General features: G+C 34.3%; 2 protein-coding genes across 2 annotated transcripts; one reads left to right on the top strand and one right to left on the bottom strand.

Annotated features, from left to right (window-relative positions):
• Nucleotides 1-791: 791 nt before the first annotated feature.
• On the bottom strand, nt 792-2,002 carry LOC140451099 (uncharacterized). The gene is made up of 2 exons (XM_072544827.1): nt 1,954-2,002; nt 792-1,900 (listed from the first exon to the last, which is right to left on the bottom strand). The coding sequence occupies exons 1-2, from the start codon at nt 2,000-2,002 to the stop codon at nt 792-794; spliced, it is 1,158 nt and encodes a 385-aa protein (XP_072400928.1).
• A 17,780-nt stretch (nt 2,003-19,782) lies between these two features.
• On the top strand, nt 19,783-20,685 carry LOC140451098 (uncharacterized). The gene has a single exon (XM_072544826.1). The coding sequence runs from the start codon at nt 19,783-19,785 to the stop codon at nt 20,683-20,685; it is 903 nt and encodes a 300-aa protein (XP_072400927.1).
• Nucleotides 20,686-23,325: the final 2,640 nt, after the last annotated feature.

Genomic DNA, 23,325 nt, shown 5'->3' with positions numbered 1-23,325 from the left:
ACACATTAGACAAGAGGCTAAAAACCACAAACATGTTATTCTCTACTCTGACCCTTGCACTGGTCAAAACAGAAATATTAAAGTTGCTTCTACCTTAATGAACTTGCTCCTTGATCCTCAGTTAAGCATTGAAACAATCGATCATAAATTTTTGGTTTCTGGTCATTCGTTTTTACCTAATGACCAAGATTTTGGAGTGATAGAATCAGCATCCCGAAAGTGTATTCAGATATTTACACCTGAAGATTAGATGCATGTAGCCAAGACTGCAAAGATTAAGAAGCCTTTCTTGGTCATCAAAATAACAACACCAGAAATTTTATCTACCAAAAAACTTGAAAACATAATAGTCAACAGAAAAAAAAGGAGGATGGTGATCCTATAAAGTGGTTAGAGATGAGATGGATAAGGTATGAGCGGGAGAGACACTGGATACTGCAGTTTAAAAATACTTTAAGATTTCGACTTCTTGAAAGTAAACATGTCTACGAAAATTTCTCAATTTATTGAAAAGCAAGACCCGTTATACTCAACTGAGAGAGTGGTCACTGAGGCAAAGAAAAAGGACATGCTTAGTCTTTTACCATTTCTACCCTCAAATACCCACACCCAATTTAAAAATCTTCGAACAGAAAGTTTTACCAGGTCACAAACTTCCCAGAAAACGGACGAAGAACCAGGTTATGATGAACCAATTTTTGATAACATAATAAAATGTTAGATGCTTAGTGTATTGTATTCATTTGATTGACCTTGACCTTCTGACTTGATTCATTTTAGCCCTGAGCGCCTCATATGATCGTAAATATATCATTAACTAATGCAACATAGGCAAAACTTAACTTTCCACTAAGAACTTTAAAAATTTTTAATCTTTCGTTAACTCGTTCAATGTGAACTCTAGCTGATGCAATTTTGGCATTTAAGATAGCTTCCTCAGTAGTTAATTGGGATTTTGTTTTTAAAAAGGGAGGTCTAATTAATTGTATATTATATAACCTACAACTATCATCGATAAGAAAACCTTTATCTAGCATAACTACATCTCGGCCAGAATCTAATAAAGTTATCACATTGCTCTCTTCAAATATCACTTTCTCTGATGTTCTTCCTCCATATGCTTTACTAACGTATGTTATTAACCCACCAGGTGAAACACCAGTCCTAAACTTAATTGTTAAATGGGATTTATATTGAGAATAAAATCGTATTCGGCAACACAGACACTTTGGAGTCTGTACATAAATTTCAGTACAGTCTAAAATTAGCCTAACATTTTGAAAATCAGCAAAACAAACTGGCATGTTAATAAGAATTTCTTCTTTGGTGGGAAAAAACACCAAAGGCCGTAAATTGTGGCTCAAGATAGGTATTAATTCAAAAATATAAGTTTTTGTTAAGTCAGCTGAAATACCAAACAAAGAACCCAAAGTGGCATAAATCAAATTTAACTTAAACTTTGTAAGAACTAACATTATCCGCTGTCGAATGTTTAACCTATGAACTCGTTTGTCCTTAATATAATTTTCAATCATATTTACTATACAATTAAACATAGAGAAGTTATGTACACCAGTAAAGTTTTTTAATTTAATGTCATTATCTACGATTTCATAGAATGTAAGCACTTTTGGAGTGTTCACTTGCACAGCTGCATCTTTTGATGAAAGAGTGCTATTCTGGACAGTATTTCTTAAACCAATTTCTGCTACCTCTTGATCATCTTTATCCTCACAATCTTCACAAGCAATTAAACTTGGAGCAACAGTTGTGGTCATTCTTTGTTTAGCAGCTATCCTTATATCTCTAGAGGATGGTCCTGGCTCTGCATTGTGTACCTCCAATGGAAGCTTCTGATTAGGTACTGATTGACACTTTAAAGTCCTGGGTTTTACTCTTTCTAAAATCAGAAAAAAAATTACTGGCCAATCATATTAATTTTAGAAAACATACCTTTTTGAAGAAAATCGGTTGCTTTAAAGTGCAAAGAACAGACTCTCATATAGTCTGAAACTTTCTTCCCAATTTTGAGCCTTTGAATCCAAACTTTCCTTCTGTCGACAAGCTCCTTACTGCCCAATTTGGTTTCAATAATAACATTTGTTTTCTTTGGGTTTTGGGAAGAGATGAAAACTTAATTCTGGGTTCCTTTTAACCCAAGAATTACAACCGGGAACACAACAACAGTAATTCATTTTTAGAGCTAAAATAAAGTACTAAAAAACTCGAAAAACACGAAAACACAATTTAGATTCAACGCGAAACAACAAAAATTAAAATACAGTACATACACTATCAATTAAACAAACAAAATCTCCAATGACACCAAAACACAATATGCCTTCAACGTGAAAGTAAATAAATAATAAAATCCACAAGGAAAATAATTCCTGTAGCTGGCTGTATACCACGTATAACAAAAGAGGTTAGTCTTTGTATGCGGGTATATTTTATTTTATAAAAACCCTTAAAAGGGCAACATTACAAGCACGAACGTTTTCGGAACAACTGTTCCATCATCAGGTTAAAATACCTAAAATAAGTATAAACCATTTAATTACAGCAAACGTGGTTTAAAATTTTGACTAAGGTTAAAAAAAAACAATAAAATGGTTATACTTACAGGTTACCATGCCTGAGCCACCAAAATATTTGGGTAAAAACCCTTTAAAATGAAATGTGTTACCAAAGATTGTACATGATGTTGATAATATTATATGATGTTTAATATTTTAATTAGATTTTACTTCAGGTAACATACACCCATGCTTAAGTGAGTTCCAGTGTCCGGAGAGTAAACCTCTTCAAACGGACTACGGCTGGCAACTGATTGATAAAATACCCATGAACGGTGTCAAAAACAAAATGTCAATGAACCATGAAACAGTGTTAGTTAAACATTATATTACTACAGCCAAAAGATTAAAAAACTTTGATGATGTTAAAATGATAACAGCAATCCAGGTGTTGGGATTTAAAAATTTTTCTATAATTATTTAATATTGGATATAAAAGATGTAAATTACTGGTGTTGTTGAAGGTCATGTTTAAGAGGATGACGTATGCATTAGGCAGCTTATGTTACTCTTTAACGTATGGAGTGTGGTCTAAAAGGTGTAATTTGTGAAGAATTAGCTGAAATATATGGTTAGTTAAACATTATATATATAATGTTTAACTAACACTGTTTCATGGTTCATTGACATTTTGTTTTTGACACCGTTCATGGGTATTTTATCAATCAGTTGCCAGCCGTAGTCCGTTTGAAGAGGTTTACTCTCCGGACACTGAAACTCACTTAAGCATGGGTGTAAGTTACCTGAAGTAAAATCTAATTAAAAAATATTAAACATCATATAATATTATCAACATCATGTACAATCTTTGGTAACACATTTCATTTTAAAGGGTTTTTACCCAAATATTTTGGTGGCTCAGGCATGGTAACCTGTAAGTATAACCATTTTATTGTTTTTTTTAACCTTAGTCAAAATTTTAAACCACGTTTGCTGTAATTAAATGGTTTATACTTATTTTAGGTATTTTAACCTGATGATGGAACAGTTGTTCCGAAAACGTTCGTGCTTGTAATGTTGCCCTTTTAAGGGTTTTTATAAAATAAAATATACCCACATACAAAGACTAACCTCTTTTGTTATACGTGGTATACAGCCAGCTACAGGAATTATTTTCCTTGTGGATTTTGTTAATTGACGGTATGGTCAACTTGGCTCTTCAATACATGCGCTTAGCCACTAAAAGATGTACTCTCAAGTTGGATATATGGTTCATCTCACAATGTATCAACTACAAAGTTTTCCCAACCTTTTGTAGAATTAAAACACCAGGAAATGTTCCAACCACCTTAAGGAACACCTTTCAACTAAAAATCTTAAAGAAGGAGATTTGCAACCATTATGGAAAACTTAACTTTTTAAACTGTAAACTTAAGGTAACATATGACTTTTTACTTGAATCCATAGGTTTTGATAACTTAAGTAACCTCCTGAATGATGTTCAGGACAAAATGGACAGTGTAACCTCTATTAAATTCAGTAAACTTACATCTAAACTCAATAAACTCATTAATAATGCATCTAATTCACAAAATAATAACAGTAACAAGAACAAAACTAAATTTTCTAATTTTCAATTTCACCCTAGGCTCAAAAATCTATCCTCCGTAACTTTTGATAAAAATGAACTCGACTTATTGAATCTAGGTCTCAAATACTCAATTCCGAGGAAGGTTTCTGAAAAGGACCTTCAGAGTCTCTCCATTGAGCTAGATGTTATCATACAGAATCTCTCAGTCCCTTTAAACCAAAAAACTTCAATTAGAAACTCCTGCTACAAAACCATCTTTAAATTCAAAAACAAAAATTTTCCATCAACTTCTACTTCCTTCAATATCTCTACTACCAACACTACATCTAACACATCCTACAACTCATCATCCATCAACCTACCTTCTACTTCTCAAAATTACTCATTCAATGTTCCTTTTCCACAATTTTCATACAAAAAACAGAAAGACCAACTCCATATCCTCAAGTCTATTCAAAACAAAATTAAATCCCATAATTTAATCATTAGTAAAGCAGACAAAGGCAATTGTCTAGTCATTCTTGATCAGAAGTTATATAACGACAAGGTCACTACATTTCTTTCAGATAACAATTTCACTCCACTCCCCGAAGATCCAACAAAAAAGTTCATTAATAAAATCAAAGCTACCAATAAACTTTTCACAGAATTTCTGTCAGAACACGATGCTCCATATTATAAAATACCTAGCAACCCATTAACACCCAGATTGTACGGTTTACCTAAGATACACAAAGAGGGAATTCCCATTCGTCCTGTTGTTAGTTTTATAAACACTCCAGTTTCTATCCTGTCAAAATTCATATTGAATCTCATTAACAATATGACGAACTTCACCCCTCGCTTTTCAGTCAAAAATACAATTCATCTAGTCAACAATCTCCAACAAATAAATCTTCATCCCAACATCACAATGCTTTCATTTGATGTCAGCAATTTGTTTACTTCAGTCCCCAAACAAGAAACTATTAATCTGGTCCACTCTCTTCTACGAGCAAATTCTATCACTATGTCTACCACTAACTCAATTATTCAATTATTACAAACTTGTCTAGCTCAAGACTTTTTTGTTTTCAATAGTAAATTTTACAGACAACCTGATGGCTTAGCCATGGGTAGTTGCCTTTCCCCTCTCCTAGCTGATATTTTTATGGATCACTTAGAATCCACACACATTATGAAAAATCCTGAAATTCTCCATTGGTTTCGATATGTTGATGACTGTTTAGTCTTCATATCAGGTAACTCGAATTCAGCTGATCTATTACTCTCCAAAATAAATCAAATCCACCCAAACATAAAGTTCACCATGGAACTAGAGTCGTCTCAATCAATTAATTTCCTCGACCTTACTATTACCAGATTAAACGACCATTTCGATTTCAGTATCTATAGGAAACCTACACAAACCGACCATATCATACCTTTATCTTCCAACCACCCAATGTCACATAAATATGCAGCCTTCCATAGTTATATTCACCGCCTAGAAACAATCCCACTATCACAATCTAACTACCAAACAGAACTCAATATTCTAAAACAAATAGCATCCAACAATGGGTATGACCCCAACCTCATTAACAAACTTATTAATAAGAAACAACTCAAACTATTGAGAGAGGCTGCGTTCCCCAGAGACTTGACCATTAAACCTCATTATGCTTCCTTACCTTACCTTCAAGAACGTCTTTCTGGAGATATCAGATATATCCTAAAAAGATCTGTTGAGAATACCCACATTTCTTTTAAAGTCCTGAACAATCTAGGACAATGTTTAACCAATTCAAAAGATTGCATCAACTACATGGATCGTAGTGGTGTTTACAAATTACAGTGCTCTGATTGTGATGCTACATATATAGGTAGAACCTGTAGATCACTAACTTCCCGTTCCCTAGAACACACTAAAAAAGAGAACACTTCCACCTTCTCACAACATCTTGCACAACATAAACATACCCTCAACATACCAGAAGACGTCTCTTTGTTACATAATATACCCCAAAAAAATTTTCTAAAATTAGATCTATATGAAGACTTGGAAATAGTCAAGGAAAAGCAAAGAAGCCCCAACTGCGTTAATCGCCATGTATCTTTCAACCGTGACTTTCAACCCTTACACCGACAACTCTTCTCATAACCCACACTTCTCAAATTTACCCCATCTTCTTTATCTGACCTTCCTCTATAAACGTCAACACCTTAATCCTTCTCAACAATTGTTGCTTTTTAAAACAACCATTCTCTCTACACTACTGTCACAACACCCCCTCCAAAAGAATTGTTCAGCCCCCTATTGTTAACATCATATCTTTTATACCTCACTATTTCATTATTTTACAATCTTCACGTTTACATCATATTCCTGTCCATTCTTTTTTCTTTTGCTAGTTCTCTGTCTTTTCATATATCTACCATCCACTCATTAGTTCTAAACTCAGTAAACATTTAAACACAATCCAGCAATTCATCAGAATTCACTTTCTCCCACTTTACCTAAACCCTTAATCAACCATTGCTCCCCCCTCTCTTAGTCAACAACTTAGTACACCATACTCACAAATAAAATTTCAGGCTTTTATGTATCAAATTTAATATAGCCAAAATATATTTTGTTCAGGGTGCTAGATGCTTTAAGCATGAAGGACCTCTATCATCTCTAATTTTGTTGATTAACTCATTCATTTCCCTTTAACCCACTCTCCTTTATTCTTTAGTCATTCCATTTACTTTTATTCCTGCCAAGTCTCTGAGGATCTCAGTCTTTCCAAAAATTTTTAAATTTAATCAAATATATTATAACTTTAATTCCTTCAGCCGGAAGATTTTCAATCCCTTTTCTCAATCTATCGGACTCACTTATATTAAAAACTTTTACGATACAAGCAGTATTAAACAATTTCATCTGCATACGAAGTCTTACATTAGCTACAAATATATACTATTTATTTTTCCTTGTCCTAGATGTAAGCAACATAAAAGGACATTTCCATATATTTCAGCTAATTCTTCACAAATTACACCTTTTAGACCACACTCCATACGATAAAGAGTAACATAAGCTGCCTAATGCATACGTCATCCTCTTAAACATGACCTTCAACAACACCAGTAATTTACATCTTTTATATCTAATATTAAATAATTATAGAAAAATTTTTAAATCCCAACACCTGGATTGCTGTTATCATTTTAACATCATCAAAGTTTTTTAATCTTTTGGCTGTAGTAATATAATGTTTAACTAACACTGTTTCATGATTCATTGACATTTTGTTTTTGACACCGTTCATGGGTATTTTATCAATCAGTTGCCAGCCGTAGTCCGTTTGAAGAGGTTTACTCTCCGGACACTGGAACTCACTTAAGCATGGGTGTATGTTACCTGAAGTAAAATCTAATTAAAATATTAAACATCATATAATATTATCAACATCATGTACAATCTTTGGTAACACATTTCATTTTAAAGGGTTTTTACCCAAATATTTTGGTGGCTCAGGCATGGTAACCTGTAAGTATAACCATTTTATTGTTTTTTTTAACCTTAGTCAAAATTTTAAACCACGTTTGCTGTATTTAAATGGTTTATACTTATTTTAGGTATTTTAACCTGATGATGGAACAGTTGTTCCGAAAACGTTCGTGCTTGTAATGTTGCCCTTTTAAGGGTTTCTATAAAATAAAATATACCCACATACAAAGACTAACCTCTTTTTTTAAATAAATAATGGCTCTTAGCTCGGTTACTGCAATAGCCGCTAGAGGGCGTAATGCTTACGACGAAGTGCCAATTGTCACTAAAACGGATTATGTATTTTTCCACTAAATTCGATACGATGACGACGGCGACTGTAGGTCCGTTCTCAGAATGTTAGCGGTTCATTAGTTTCTTATCGGCACCGATACGGTCAAGATGTCTAAACGAACGCAATGTATTATGCAAATGGCGAAGGCCACATTTTCGTCTGATCATTACATCAATCCGATGCTGACTATGCTTATGACCAAAAACGGAACGACAAAGAAATTTCGCAAAATGATGCATCAAAGAAAACAGTAACATTTGACTTGCAACAATGTCTTGCAACCCCATTATTAAAAAATTCAATTTCTTTTTATAAAAGGACACTATGGACCTTTAATTTAATAAATTTTGGATTGCAACAAAAACCAAACTTATTGTTATGTGTGACACGAAGCCATTGCAGGAAGTTAAGCAAACGAAATTGGATCATGTTTGTACCACTATTTTACCAATATTCTTAAGCCAACGGTAACATCTATAACAATGTACTCCGATTCATGCCCTGGCCAAAACAAGAATAGACATATTACGGTTATGTGCTGGGTAGCTCTTCATAATTCTAGTACCCTACAAGAGATAAGTCACAAATTTCTTATTTCCGGCCTTACTCATATGGAGTGCGATAGCTCTCATGCTCTCATAGAGAAAAAAAAAAAAAATTCAATGTACCAATTGAACACCCTCATGACTGGGTGCAATTAATGCGTGACACTGAAAAAAAAATAAATTTCATGTTATAGAGTTAGAAAAAAACCACTTTTATAATTTTTCTGTGTTACTAAAATCATCGTTAATTAACAGAAAAAAAAGATAACGATAATGGCGTGATGCATTGGGGTCAGGTTAGATGGCTAACTTACCGCAAAGATAATTCTGGAATTCTTTTTTATAAATAAACGCTCGGCAATGAAGAGTTTAAAACTGTTTCTTTCTAGAAACAAGGGAAGGTTGGAAAACTTTTGCCACCTCTTAGATATCAGCAATCACGAATGATACCAAAGAAAAAAAAAGGATCTCTTGGATTTACTTCCTTACATAGACCCAACATACAGGGGATTTTATGAGAACCTTAATGCGGACAATACATCAGACCTATACCCTGATGCCCAAGATGAAGAACCCGAGATTTTATGATCGAAAGCAATATTTTTTAACATTTTTTACTATATGTATTATTATTATGTATATTATTATTAACACTATGTAATAATTTAGTATTCATTTTATTTGTGTTGTTCTTAATTGCATTTCATTTTTCTTTCTTTTGTACTTATACGTTTTTTATATTGCAATAAAAAATTATGTTACATACGACATATTATTGTTTACCTATGTGTTTTGTTCCAATAAACGTCTACGTAAATTGTAACGTTTAGTGTTGGTATTAAGTGAGAGTAAGAGTGACGTATTCTCTTCTGAACTTCATTAAAGATAGGAGAAATATTCTCTAAAGGCTTGGGATCAAACAATTTATTGTTAATATTAACAAGATTATTAGATGTTTCTTTAATAGCACCAAAGAATGAACCATAAACAGGAACATTTCTAGCAAACGTCAAAAAGGAAGGAGGAATTTGTGTCATTTCATGTTTAGCTAGACGAATCGCTTGAACTATTTTAAAAATCTCCTTGTCCCAATCTTTATAATTATCCTGAATAAAAGACCTAATTGAAGTAATAATCGTCTTATTAACTCGTTCAGTAGGATTAATTTGAGGAAAGTATTTAGCATTGTACCAAATTTTGTATACCTTGTACTTTTCCATCAAAGTTTTAAAATCTTTAGAAACAAATTGTTTTTCATTACCATTATCAACTGCAAAGATCTGTGGTACACCAAAAATAAGAAAAACTTGATTTTCAATAAATTTGATAAGAGCTTTAGAAGTGGCATTAGCCAAAGCATGTACAAACATGAACTTTGTAAACCAGTCAACAACAACTAAAAGATAACGATTCCCATTTTTAGATCTAGGATATGGATCAAGTAAATCAGCAGATAAAAACTGAAAAGGAAAATTAATATCACGATATTGTCCCACAAGACCAGCTGGAGGTAAGCTACTAGGCTTGCAAGAAGCACAAACTTTACATTTATGAACATAGTTTACAACAGAAGATCTCATTTTAGGCCAGTGTTGCGTAGCGCAACCTAAAATTATGGTCCAAATGACGAGCACCCTTTTTTTAGAACAAACAACTACTTTTGGTTTTGGGTCGAGTTGTGCCCGAGAGTGCGCGATGGATGTCGCTTATATGCTTGGTACAGAATTGCGAGATTATCACGTACTTCTCAACCGTATACTAGTACGTATTTTTCCCTTCTCAACCTTATTAGAGTCAACATCAGTCATATAAATATATATATATTTGTTATTAAAAATAACTTGCTCATTTTCACCACAGAATGTTTGTATCATAGTGCAAAATAAAGTTTTTCAATTCGTAAGTGTTTTTAAGTGTAATCCGAGAATTGTGATCGCCAACGTAAGGTAACACATTTTAATTATTTATTATCACTCGAACCAGATCGAAGGTACTGCCCCAACAGGCAGGGAGCAACATTTCAGGAGGAGAAATAAAATCCCCCGGTGTTCTACATGTTCCTAACGAACCGGATACAGCAGCTGTTCCCATTTATGTAAAGCTGGAAGCTGGATTTTCATTGATTATAGTACTAGGGCGATCATCTCTCGTTTCTGCAAAGGCATTTTCACGCAGTAATCTCAAGATTTTCTCACACTATTCGTAAAAAACATCACTCGTTTCCTCATTTCTTCGCAAAGAAAAGACATAGTTTTTATTTTCTCATATACACACATTGGAATTTTTCACGGTTCCAGGATCCAAGGTTGTTCTATTGGGGCCGGGCGGCCGGTATATCGACATCGAAGTGGTTGGTTTGAGTTTTGTGCCGTTGACATTGTTTTCGTCACTTGCAAGGGATAAGGAGTTTATGTGTGGTCGCGGTTGGACTTAATGTGCGGTTTGGTCATTTATTGTAACTTTTACGAATTGTTTTTTGCATCGTCGCATGTCATTTTATTTTTAGATTTTAGATTCGCAGTGCTTATAAGTAGATTTTTATGGTAATATTATTTAGTTCATGATACTAAGTATCTCTTGTTATATTTAAAATTTGTATTATTTTTTCTCACGTTCAAAATGACTGATGTTGCAAAGATTATAAAATTAAAAGGGGATACTAAAGCTTGAAATACTAGAATTCAAACATTTGTCTCAAAAAACCAAAATGTAGTTTTAGATTGCGGTCAATATATTGCACGCAAAAATGTATTAAATGAAACTTATCGCGAGTATCTCAACCTACAAAAGGAACTTGAATTAGAAGATTTTGATAAATATTGTTCAGATAGGGACATAGTTGAAGAACAGTATTAGAATTTACATTCATATTTGCACGAGAAAATCACGCAATTATCTGCAAAACCAGTTCAAACTCAACCTCTTGTAACAAATGTAACACCATCTGTTAGCACAATTCAAAATGTAAAGTTGCCAGAATTAAAAATACCTTTTTTCTCGGGCGAAATCTCAGAATGGCCCAGTTTTTTTCCAAATTAATAACAAATGATAAACAGTTATCTAATGCTCAAAAACTTATGTATCTCAAATCAGTGTTAAGGAATGAACCGTTAAAGTTGATTGACAATCTAGAAATAATTGATTCCAATTTTGAAATTGCAATACAACATTTGTGCGATAGATTTGAAAATAAATATTTAATAGTAAACAGTCATTTAAACAGTTTATTGAATGTTCCACTCATTACAAAACCCAATGCACATGCTCTAAGGGATTTCTTAACTCAAATTAAAAGCCACCTCGCCGTCTTAGAAAACCTCAACATCTCGAATCAACTCACTGATTTAATTCTCATCAATCTCTTTACTCAAAAATTGGACTATAATACTAAAAGATCATTTGAAACCGAGCGTAATATAAACAAACTCCCAAGTTTAATGGAGTTCCTTGAATTTATTGAAAGAAAATGCAAAATTCTCAAAAATCTTGTTCCTGAGGATTGATTGATTGGCGGTCAGACTAGTAGGACGTGTGTAGTGTCGCTCCGAAATTAAATTCCAATTTTGGGTGGTTTCGAGTGTAATCTGCATGCAAGTTAGTGTAAAGTGTGTTTGAAAGGGACCTTTATGTAAGTAAATAATCAGTTATCTGATTTTGAACTGTATTAAATTGATAGTTAGTTTTAATTGCCCTACGGATAAAAGTGAAACTTCTGAGTGGTCGAAACGAGTTGAGCTTTTTACGCTAGACGGGTGATTAAGAACGATAAACAATAATAATTATCAACAAAAACAATAGGTCTGTTATTCAGGTTTCGGTAAAACTATACAGAATTATAAAGGCTGAATTTATTTGCTGTTTTGATATTTATTGTATTTTGTATTTACAAGTGGTAGAAGTCGAAACTGATTAGGATCGAGAATAATTGCTAAGATTTAACTGTAGAGGTAGGCGCGCCGCTTGTCGAGATCCGTAACCGTTATTTATAATATTTATATTTATAAATACTTTAATTACTTGAATAAGAAGAAAAATGGCGGATGGTAAGGTTGATGAAGATGGTAAAAGAAAAAGCAAAGAGGAGATAGATATATTTAGCAGGAGCAGAAAAGTGAGCCGAACGCCAGACAGGTCGAAACCAACAACGAATGAAACCAGCAGCCAGAACGAAATGATGGAACTAATGAGACAAATAGCAAGCGATAATAAAAAGAAAAACAACGACCTGGAAGAGATAAAAAATACAATGGGTAATATGATTGAGGAACTAAAAGAAATTAGGAAGGAAAATAGTGAATACAAATTGCAAATGAAAGAAATAATAAGAGAAAATGAAAATCTAAAGAAAGAAATGACAGCGATGAAACAAAAAATAGAAAAAATAGAAATAGCATTGGAAGCATGCCAGAAAGAAAAGAAGAAAAATAACCTAATTATAAGAGGCTTACCAATAGACACAATAGAAGCAGAGCAACTGGAGAACTTCATAGAAACAAAAATGGGAGTAAAATCAGAAATAAATAGGGTACAAAAGATAAATGAAACAATGTGTGTTATCGAATGTAAAAAATTCGAAGATAAAATGAAAATACTGAAAGCCAAGGGTAAACTAATAAACTATAAGCAACATAGAGTATATATAGAATGTGACCTAACATTAAAAGAGATAGAGATACAAAGAAATCTTAGGAAGATAGCAGCAGATGAAAAGACTAATGGAAAAAGGACAAAAATTGGATATGGTTTCATAATTATTGAAGGCATTAAGTGGAAATGGAATCAAAAAACAAGCCAGATAGAAAAAATAACATACAATACAGAACCAACTAGTTCAAAAAACTAGCTGAAGAAAACACAATAACGGACCGAGAAACAAAACAGGCACAGAACAGGGACATGAGCAGATCTAAAGATAATAACACAAACGGGAGTAAAAACAAATTAAAGTACAACTTAAACACAGAAAAGAACAAAACAATTTGGAAAATGGCATCATGGAATGTGAGAGGTATAAATGGGAAGGAAATAGAACTGGGGGAAGAAATTAGAGATAAGAACATTGAAATAGTAGCTATAACAGAGACAAAGAAAAAAGGAAAAGGATCAATAATATTAGAAAACGGAATGTTACTAATATACAGTGGAGTGGAAGAAACGAAGAGAGCTCAGGCAGGAGTAGCGTGCATGATAAAGAAGGAGAGTATCAACAAAATAAAAAATTGGATATATTACAACGAACGTATACTAAGAGTAGACATAGATATGGATACAGAGGAAACCAATACAAACCTAATCATATGTTATGGACCAGATGAAGACGCAACAAAAAACGAAAAGAATGAATTCTGGGACAAATTACAAGAAGTGATAAATGATTGTACAGAGAAAATTGTGATCACAGGAGACATGAACAGTAGAGTGGGGAAAGAAACAGAAAAATGGAACAATGTCATCGGACCTTATGGGGAGGACAAACTAAACAAAAATGGAAAATTACTACTCGAATTCTGTCTAGACAATAACCTGGTGATTATGAACACACACTTCCAACATAAAAGGATACACAAGATCACAAGAGAAGTCAAATCAAGAGACGAACAATCAATTATAGACTATACTATAGTGCAAAAAACAGAGAAGAACTGGATAAGAGACGTAAGGGTAAAAAGAAGTTATGAAATTGGTAGTGACCACTATCTACTAGAAACCACATTCAAAAGCAAAAGAAAAGAAATAAAAAGAAATGAGAACATAAACAGAAAACACAAAGAAATAATAAAAATTTATAAACTAAGGGAAGAAACAACGAGAATAAGATACTCAGAAGGACTAGAGAAAGAGATGGATAATGAACATGAAATAACAGAAACAATAGAAGAAGAATGGGGAAAATTTAAAAATGCGATGATAAAAACAACTAAATCAATATGTGGAACCACAAGAAATAACAACAGAGGAAAACGAACATCTTGGTGGAACGATGAAGTGAAAAGAGAAATAAAAGAAAAGAAGAAATTATGGAAAGAATACATCCAAGACAAAACACAACAAAAATATGAAAATTATAAGAGACAAAGAACAAAAGTTAAAGAGATAGTTAAGAAAGAGAAAAAGAAAAGTTGGGAAAAATTCGGGGAAAAAATGGAAGAAAACAGCACAGAAAACGTAAAATTATTTTACAGAACACTGAAAAACCTAAGAAGCAACAAAGAAACGAAACTGAAACAAATAATGAACAAGGAAGGAACAATATTAAACGACGATAAGACAATAATGGAAAGATGGAGGGAACATTTTCAGCTGATACTGAATGGAAATCAAGCGAATACAATGGAGAAGGAAAGCCACAACAGGAGAGTATCCATGAGAAACACGGAAAATACAGAAACTATAGAAAAAGAAGAACTGGAAGAAGCAATAAGAAAGATAAAGATTGGAAAAGCACCAGGAAGCGATGAAGTAGCACCAGAAATGATGAAATATATAGGAGTAAAAGCAAAAGAAAAATTGTTATACATATATAACCTAATATGGAAGAGAAAAGTAATACCCAGAGAATGGACAAATGCATTAATTATACCTATATACAAGAAAGGAAACACAAGAGACTGTAGGACCTATAGAGGTATATCACTACTATGTGTAGCAGCAAAAATATACGAAACCATAATAGAAAGGAAAATTAGAAAAGAAATAGAACATAAATTAGAGGATGTACAAAGTGGATTCAGGAAAGGACACAACACACAAGACCATATATTCACCATGCAACAAGTAATAGAAAAAGCCTTAAAGAAAAATAAAGAAATACATCTGAGCTTTGTAGACATGGAAAAAGCATTCGACTCAGTCAAAAGAAAAGATATATGGGAAAGCCTAAAGAAGAAACAAGTAAGTGAAGAACTGATAGAAGCAACAAAGAGTATATACATGAAAACAACAAATACAGTAAGAATGTTAAATATACAGTCAGAACCATTTGAAACAACCCAAGGAGTTAGACAAGGGGGAAGTCTCAGCCCAGTACTATTCATAAATGTAATAGATGAGATAGTGAAAGAATGTAAGAAAACATTCAAGAAATACTGCATCGGTTGGAACAGAATGCAAATGATAAATGCTGAGATGTGTATATTTGCAGACGACATAGTATTAATTGCGGAAACTGCAGAAAAACTGAAATACAACTTAGAGAAATGGAACCTAGAAGCAAGCAAATACAACTTAAACGTAAACAAAGAGAAGACTCAAATAATGAAAATATCAAGGAAACAAGGGACGGAAGATCAAATAGAAGTAATGATAGACGAACAAAAAATAATACAGACAAATTCATACAAATACTTAGGAACAGTAATCAACAACAAAGGAGACATCGAGGATGATCTTAACAACAGAATGGAAAACACAGGAAAACTATTCCAAGCACTAAATAGAGGATTCCTTAATAACAAAGAAATATCAACAAAGACCAAGATGACAATATACAAAACAATATATAGACCTACAGTGACATATGGAGCAGAAAATTGGATATTAAACAAAAGACATCAGAGCAGAATTCAGGCAGCAGAGATGAAATACCTCAGAAGAACGATAGGAGTAAAAAGAACTGATAGAATCAGAAACGAAGAAATAAGAGAAAGACTCAAAATCAAACCGATACTCGAGTCAATCAAAGAGAAAAAATTGGCATGGTTCGAAAATCTAACCCGGATGGACAATAATAGACAAGTTAAAAGAGTGTGGGACGCCAAACCAATAGGGAAGAACAGAAGAGGAAGACCCATTAAAGAATGGAACAGTGACATCTCGCAGATACTACAGAGTAAGGGTAAGACTTGGCAGGAAGCAACACAGATGGCATCCAATAGGAAGGAATGGAGAAAGTTCGTTAAGAGCTAGGACACCTCTGAAGACTGTCAAATAGTGTAATCTAATGAATTGTATTTTAAACGGCCCAACACCGAAAGGTACAAATGGGTCTACTGATTAAGTAAAGTAAAGTTGTTCCTGAGTACTCTCATACTCCGAAACAAAAACAACCTTCTCGTTTTACTTCTTTTAACACAGTTAGCAATAATTTGCAGTATAGTAGTAATAATCAGTATGTTAAATGTTTCTTATGTCAAAATAACTCTCATAAAATATACACTTGCCAGGAATTCTTAAATATGTCTGAAGATGAGCGTTTTCAAGCAGTCAAGGCAAAGAAAGCGTGTCTCAACTGCTTGGCTAGTGGTCATTCAGCAAGCTCATGTACCTCTGCGTCAAATTGCGCTAAATGTAACAGGAGACATCACACATTGCTCCACTTCTCTAACGCTTCTACTCATAACTCAAATAGTTCTCGTTACATTTCAAGAACAAATCAAGATTCTCGCAGTCTACCCACTAGAAACACTCACTTCCAAAACACTCGTCACTCTCAAGACTCACAAGGAAATCATAATTCTCAAAATACTCGCCAGTCTCACAATATGCATGATACTCCAAATTTTCGTACTCACTCTAATGTATCTCGTGATCCCAATACTCAAAGCGAAACTTCAAGTTCTCCTGCAATCCCACGAATAGCAAATCAATCTCAGTCTAATGATGTCTACCGAGCATCATCTCTCTCTACACTCTCATGCAAAAAGGAGGTTCTACTCCAAACAGCATGTGTTACAATTTATGATTCTCATAATAATCCCGTTAAGATTCGCTGCCTTACAGACTCAGCTAGTCAGCTTTCGTTTATCACTGAGGAATTAGCAAGTCGCTTGAAATGTATTCCTTATACAAAAAGTCTTCAAATTTCTGGGATATCCGAAATCTGTTCGACGTCGAATAAAATGGCGGATTTAAATATTTTCTCAAATGTCAATCCCACAAAACATTTTACACTCTCTTGTGCGATTCTCCCAACCATCACTTGTAAGCACCCTCAAATTACATTGAATTTTAATGCTCTCAAAATTCCACCAAACATTCACCTAGCTGATCCAGAATTTTGTACTCCTGCCGAAGTTCAAATGCTGCTTGGAGCAGATGTTTATTTCGACTTACTTACTTACGGGTTAATAAAATCAGGCCCTAATTTTCCTACCTTAACAAATACTTATCTCGGATATCTTGTAGGTGGAAATGTACCTCAATCCTCTAAGTCATTTGACTCATATTCCACACTTAACATTCAAGAAAATACTTAACCTCGAAATGCAGTATCCTTGTTCGTTCAAGCTCAAAATACCGATTCACTCGTACGGTCGTTTTGGGAAATAGAACAAATCTCGTCTTCTACTTTTACTCCAAAAATCCTAACTCCTTCGGAGCAACAGGCCGAAGACATTTTGAAATCGTCACTTAAAATTATATCATCTGGTAGATTCCAAGTAGATCTCCCTTTCAAATCTCCCAACGAATATAAAAAATTGGGCGAATCGTTTTTCCTTGCAAAGAAGAGATTCCTAAACCTCGAAAAGAAACTGATCATGTCAGATCAATTATACGCACAGTATAAACAATTTATTCATGAATATATTGCACTTGGACATTGCAGATATGTGCCTCTCTCCACTCGAAATATTCACTATGATTTAAAATACTTTATTCCTCACCATTGCGTTTTAAAGGATAGCGTAACAAATAAGTTGCGTGTTGTCTTTGATGACAGTATGAAAACTACCTCAAATCTAAGTCTTAATGACATAATGCTTCCTGGTTATACGGTACAACGCGAATTATTCGATATTTTGATAAATTTTAGATTATTTAAATACTGTATTGTAGCAGATCTATGTCATATGTACAGACAAATTCGAGTAAACCCCGAACAGGTTTTTCTGTTGAACATCTTATGGCGTGATTCATCTCAAGAGGATTTGAAATGTCTTCTTATGGATTAAATAACTCCGGGTTTCTCAGCACTAGATGTCTTAAGGAATTAGCTCAAAAAATGCCGACAAATTTCCCTTGGCTAGTGATGCTCTTTTAAATTGCTGTTATATCGATGATGTACTGTATGTCTGTAACGATTTCGAAACACTCTTCGAAATTCATCGTCAATTAACCGAATGTTTAAACCTCGCTTCATAAATGGTGTGCAAACTCACCTGAATTTCTCGCAGGTATTTCTCATATCTCTAATGAAGCTAGTTATGTAATCAATCCTGAAAATCACACGAACAAAATTCTCGGCCTATGTTGGAATTCTCACTCTGATCATTTTTCAGTTCTTGTGCCAAAGGTTACCGTTAAGGATACCTACACAAAAAGAGAAGTTCTCTCTTTAATCGCTTCCATTTATGACCCTATCGGATTGATTAACCCTGTAGTGGTATCTGCCAAATTAATTATGAGAAAAATTTGGTTAGAAAGGTCGAAGGACCATCTCAGTCCAAATTTGCTTACAGAATGGAATCTATTTTTACAAACACTTCTTCACGTCTCCAATCTCAAGATTCCTAGGTTGCTGCAAAATTCTAACAATGTAACAAGTACTCAAATACATGGGTTTTCGGATGCAAGTCTTAGCGCGTATGGTGCTTGCGGATATTTAAGAACATCACATGAATGGCTGTATCTCTTGCAATCTAATCTCCTCAAAGAGTCGTGTTAGTCCTGTAAACTCTTCCTTGATTAGAACTTTTTAGAGTATTATTACTCTCTAATCTTGTTACGAAGATTCTTTCTGTCTTGATTCCATCCCAATCTCAGATAAATTCTGTCAATTTATGGACAGATTCCGAAATCGTCCTCGCATGGATCAATTCACACCCTTCTCGTTGGTCTACCTTTGTAGCCAATAGAGTATCTCCAATTCAAGAACTCACCTCCAACCATACATGGAGACATGTACGATCGAAAGACAATATTGCGGATATATTATCTCGTGGTGCTACACCCTTGCAGTTGCTTGATTGTGATTTTTGGTTTAATGGTCCTCAATTTTTGTCAGATCCACACTTTGATTTCAACCTCTTTGTATCTAATGGTCCTTCGAGTATTAATGTTGATAAACTGCCTGAACTCAAAAGGGTTACTCATTTGATCAGAAAACCAGATTCACAAGTGTATGATGCCCTCTGCAAATTTTCATGTTTCACTCGATTTCAGAGAGCTTTTGTTTACTGCCTTCGTTTTATTCACAATGTAAGAGCTAAGTCTCATAGTCGTACAGGTCCTCTCACTCCACATGAACTAGTTCTGAGTTAATGATTATCAAATTGACCCAGTCTTATTTCTTCAGTTCGGAAATCTATTTTTTAATGGATAATCGTCTGCTTAACGATAAGTCTATTCGTAAATTGAATCCCTTTCTAGATTCGTCTCAAATGATACGAGTAGGCAGTCGTCTTCTCCTTTCAGATGTTCCTTATGATCAGAAATTTCCTCTACTGCTACCCTCAAAATCACATATTGAAGACTTCTACACTGGCCCTACACTGTCCAATGTTAGATTAAAATTCTGGCCTCTTGATGGTCTTCGACAAATCAAACGTATAATACAAAATTGTCTCACTTGTTACCGTTTTAACGCACAAGTCGCTTCCCAAATCATGGCTAATCTCTCGAGGGAAAGAGTTCAAATTGCACGTCCATTTATAAACGTTGGAGTTGATTTTGGTGGTCCATTTCCAATCAAGACCTCTAAACTCAAGAGAGCTCCACTTACTAAAGCCTATATGGCAGAGTTTGTATGTTTAGCTACTCGCGCCGTGCATGTGAAATTAATTTCCAGTCTTTCTACTGAAGCGTTCTTATTGACTTTGAAAAGGTTTATCGCCCGAAGGGGTAATCCGAGTATCATTTTCAGCGATAATGGCACAAACTTTCTAGGTGCGAAAAATCAATTGAAAGAACTTTATGATTTGCTTCTCAAAGGTGATACCTCTGAATCTATTCGCTCTTTCGCTACTTTATGTCAAATTCAATGGAAGTTCATCCCTCCACGCTCACCACACCACGGTGGTATTTGGGAAGCTGCCATAAAGAGCTTCAAATATCATCTCGTAAAAATAATGGGTAACTCCAATTTTACTTTCGAAGAACTATCATCCACTGTACTTTCGCAGATTGAAGCAGTGCTCAATTCACGCCCTATCTGCGCGCTCTCAGATGACCCGTCCGAATTTTCCTTTCTTACTCCCGGACACTTCCTTATTGGATCTAACTTAATGTCTTATCCTGAATCAGATCTCTCTGATATTCAAGAAAATAAATTGTCTGTGGAATAAATGCACAAGAATTCAGCAGCATATGTGGAACGTTTGGACCCGCGATTATCTTAATAGGCTTCAAAATAGACCTAAATGGTTTACTCCTCAGATAGGCATAAAGCCTGGTGATCTCGTCTTGCTTAAGGACGAAAACTCGCCTCCTCTCAAATGGCCTATAGCACGGGCAGTTGGGGGGGGGGACTATGTTGCGTAGCGCAACCTAAAATTATGGTCCAAATGACGAGCACCCTTTTTTTAGAACAAACAACTACTTTTGGTTTTGGGTCGAGTTGTGCCCGAGAGTGCGCGATGGATGTCGCTTATATGCTTGGTACAGAATTGCGAGATTATCACGTACTTCTCAACCGTATACTAGTACGTATTTTTCCCTTCTCAACCTTATTAGAGTCAACATCAGTCATATAAATATATATATATATATATATATATATATATATTTGTTATTAAAAATAACTTGCTCATTTTCACCACAGAATGTTTGTATCATAGTGCAAAATAAAGTTTTTCAATTCGTAAGTGTTTTTAAGTGTAATCCGAGAATTGTGATCGCCAACGTAAGGTAACACATTTTAATTATTTATTACCACTCGAACCAGATCGAAGGTACTGCCCCAACAGGCAGGGAGCAACATTTCAGGAGGAGAAATAAAATCCCCCGGTGTTCTACAGCCAGTAATACAATTCTGAAATCCTAGAAAGGGTTTTAAAGACACCTAAATGAGCAGCTGTAGGATCATCATGATACATTTGCAAAATTTCCTTCCGATGTGGAGAAGGAACAAAAATTTTCCATTCTGGGGAAGAATTAGAAAACTTTCGAGCTAGAAAAAACAATGTTTACTTCCTTCTGTCAACAATTGGTTGTTACCTCTCAGGGTATAAGGTTCCCTTAAAAAAATGTAATCCTTTATCATCGACCTAGTGTCTTATTAATTTTAATGTTAGTTACGCAAATTATGTAATTTAAGCGTCATCTGACCTTATCATGTGGCTAGTTCCAAATACTATATAGACCCTTCAACAATTGATCTATTATTAAGAGAATATATAGGAGACTTTTTGGTTACTTTTAAGGACTCAGACGTACACGTAAGAAGAGCAGCAATAGCAACCGTCAATACCGCTGTCTATAAGAAACCAGTGCTTGTTACACATTTGTTAGAGTATATTTTACCTCAAATTTATGAAGAAACGGTTGTAAAGGTTAATTTGATTACGGAAATACAACTGGGACCGTTTAGATAAATAATTGATAATGGTTTGGACACTAGAAAGGCAGTATACGAATGCCTGTACACGGTGCTAAACATTTTATCCCAGAAAATAGATTTATTTGAATTTATGAAACATGTTGTACGTGGACTAAACGACCACCACCATGTTAAAGCATTTACATTCATTTTAATCGATAAACTTACACTGGTGTGTCCAAGAGAAGTATCTCAAGCGACCGAATTGTTTATTGAGCCACTTAAAAATATATTTTCGTTGGGATTACCAAATGACGCTCTTAGACAAGACCATGAAAAACTAACCGAATTAAAAACATGTGGTTTGCGAGTTGTGATATCTCTTCTAAGCATACCAAATGCGGATAAAATTCCACGTCTGATAGAATTTGTAGGTTTGTAGGTAAAAACTACAATGTAGAAAAAACAAAACAGGCAATAGAGCAAAATAAGAACATGAAAGTTTTGAAGAGGAGCGTAAAAAAGGGGAAAATAGAAATTAACAAACTGAGAAACAGCACTGGAGAAGAAACAACGAACAGAGATGAAATATTAAGAATAGTCGAAGAGTTCTACACAGAGTTATATAGATCAAGAAAAAAGATAACAATACGGAACCTCCAATTACACTAAAAACTGGGGTATTAAACCAAGGATCAGATTTAATGCCCGATATAACAAAATCAGAAATCAAAGAAGCCCTGAAGAAAATGAAAAATAATCGAACCCCGGGTGAAGATGGAATAGTATCAGAAGCACTAAAAATTGGAGGGGATGTATTACTTGAAAAAATTAAACAACTTTTCAATATCTGCCTCCACAGCGCCAATATTCCAACAGACTGGAACAACGCTACTATGATTCTATTACACAAAGCAAATTTAGAGAATTACAGACCGATTAGCCTCCTCAGCCATATATATAAGTTGTTTACGCGAATACTAGTTAAGAGAATGGAAAGAAAATTAGAGACTTATCAACCAAGGGAACAGGCAGGATTCCGAAAAAGTTACGGAACAAATGACCATCTACAAAGTATAAAAACCCTAATAGAGAAAGCAGTGGAATACAATAAACCTCTAGTTCTAATATTTATCGATTTTCACAAAGCCTTTGACACAGTTGAGCTAAGCAAAATATTACAGGCGCTTAAAGAATGCAGGCTAGATTATAGATATACTAAATTATTATACAAAATATACCTGCAGGCAACAACCACTGTCAGATTACATACTAACAGTAATCGCATAAAAATAGAACGGGGGGTTAGACAAGGAGACCCAATGTCACCTAAACTTTTTAATACGGTGCTAGAACATGCTTTTAAGAATTTGGATTGGATGACAAAGGGAATAAAAATAGATGGAGAATATCTAAACAACTTACGTTTCGCCGATGATATACTTAT

The sequence above is a fragment of the Diabrotica undecimpunctata genome, chromosome 9 (genome assembly GCF_040954645.1).
Source record: "Diabrotica undecimpunctata isolate CICGRU chromosome 9, icDiaUnde3, whole genome shotgun sequence".
In the NCBI taxonomy this organism is placed as follows: Eukaryota; Metazoa; Arthropoda; class Insecta; order Coleoptera; family Chrysomelidae; genus Diabrotica; species Diabrotica undecimpunctata.
The sequence above is the reverse complement of the archived record's forward strand: the minus strand, read 5'-3'. Positions and strand labels throughout refer to the sequence as shown.

What these genes read in the sequence shown, in the direction of transcription:
- LOC140451099 (XM_072544827.1), bottom strand. Translation starts at nt 2,002, where the DNA reads ATGAGAGTCTGTTCTTTGCACTTTAAAGCAACCGATTTTCTTCAAAAA. An exon ending in AACCGATTTTCTTCAAAAAG is followed by an intron (nt 1,901 to 1,953) that starts GTATGTTTTCTA and finishes TTCTGATTTTAG; the next exon opens with AAAGAGTAAAACCCAGGACT.
- LOC140451098 (XM_072544826.1), top strand. Translation starts at nt 19,783, where the DNA reads ATGATACGAGTAGGCAGTCGTCTTCTCCTTTCAGATGTTCCTTATGAT.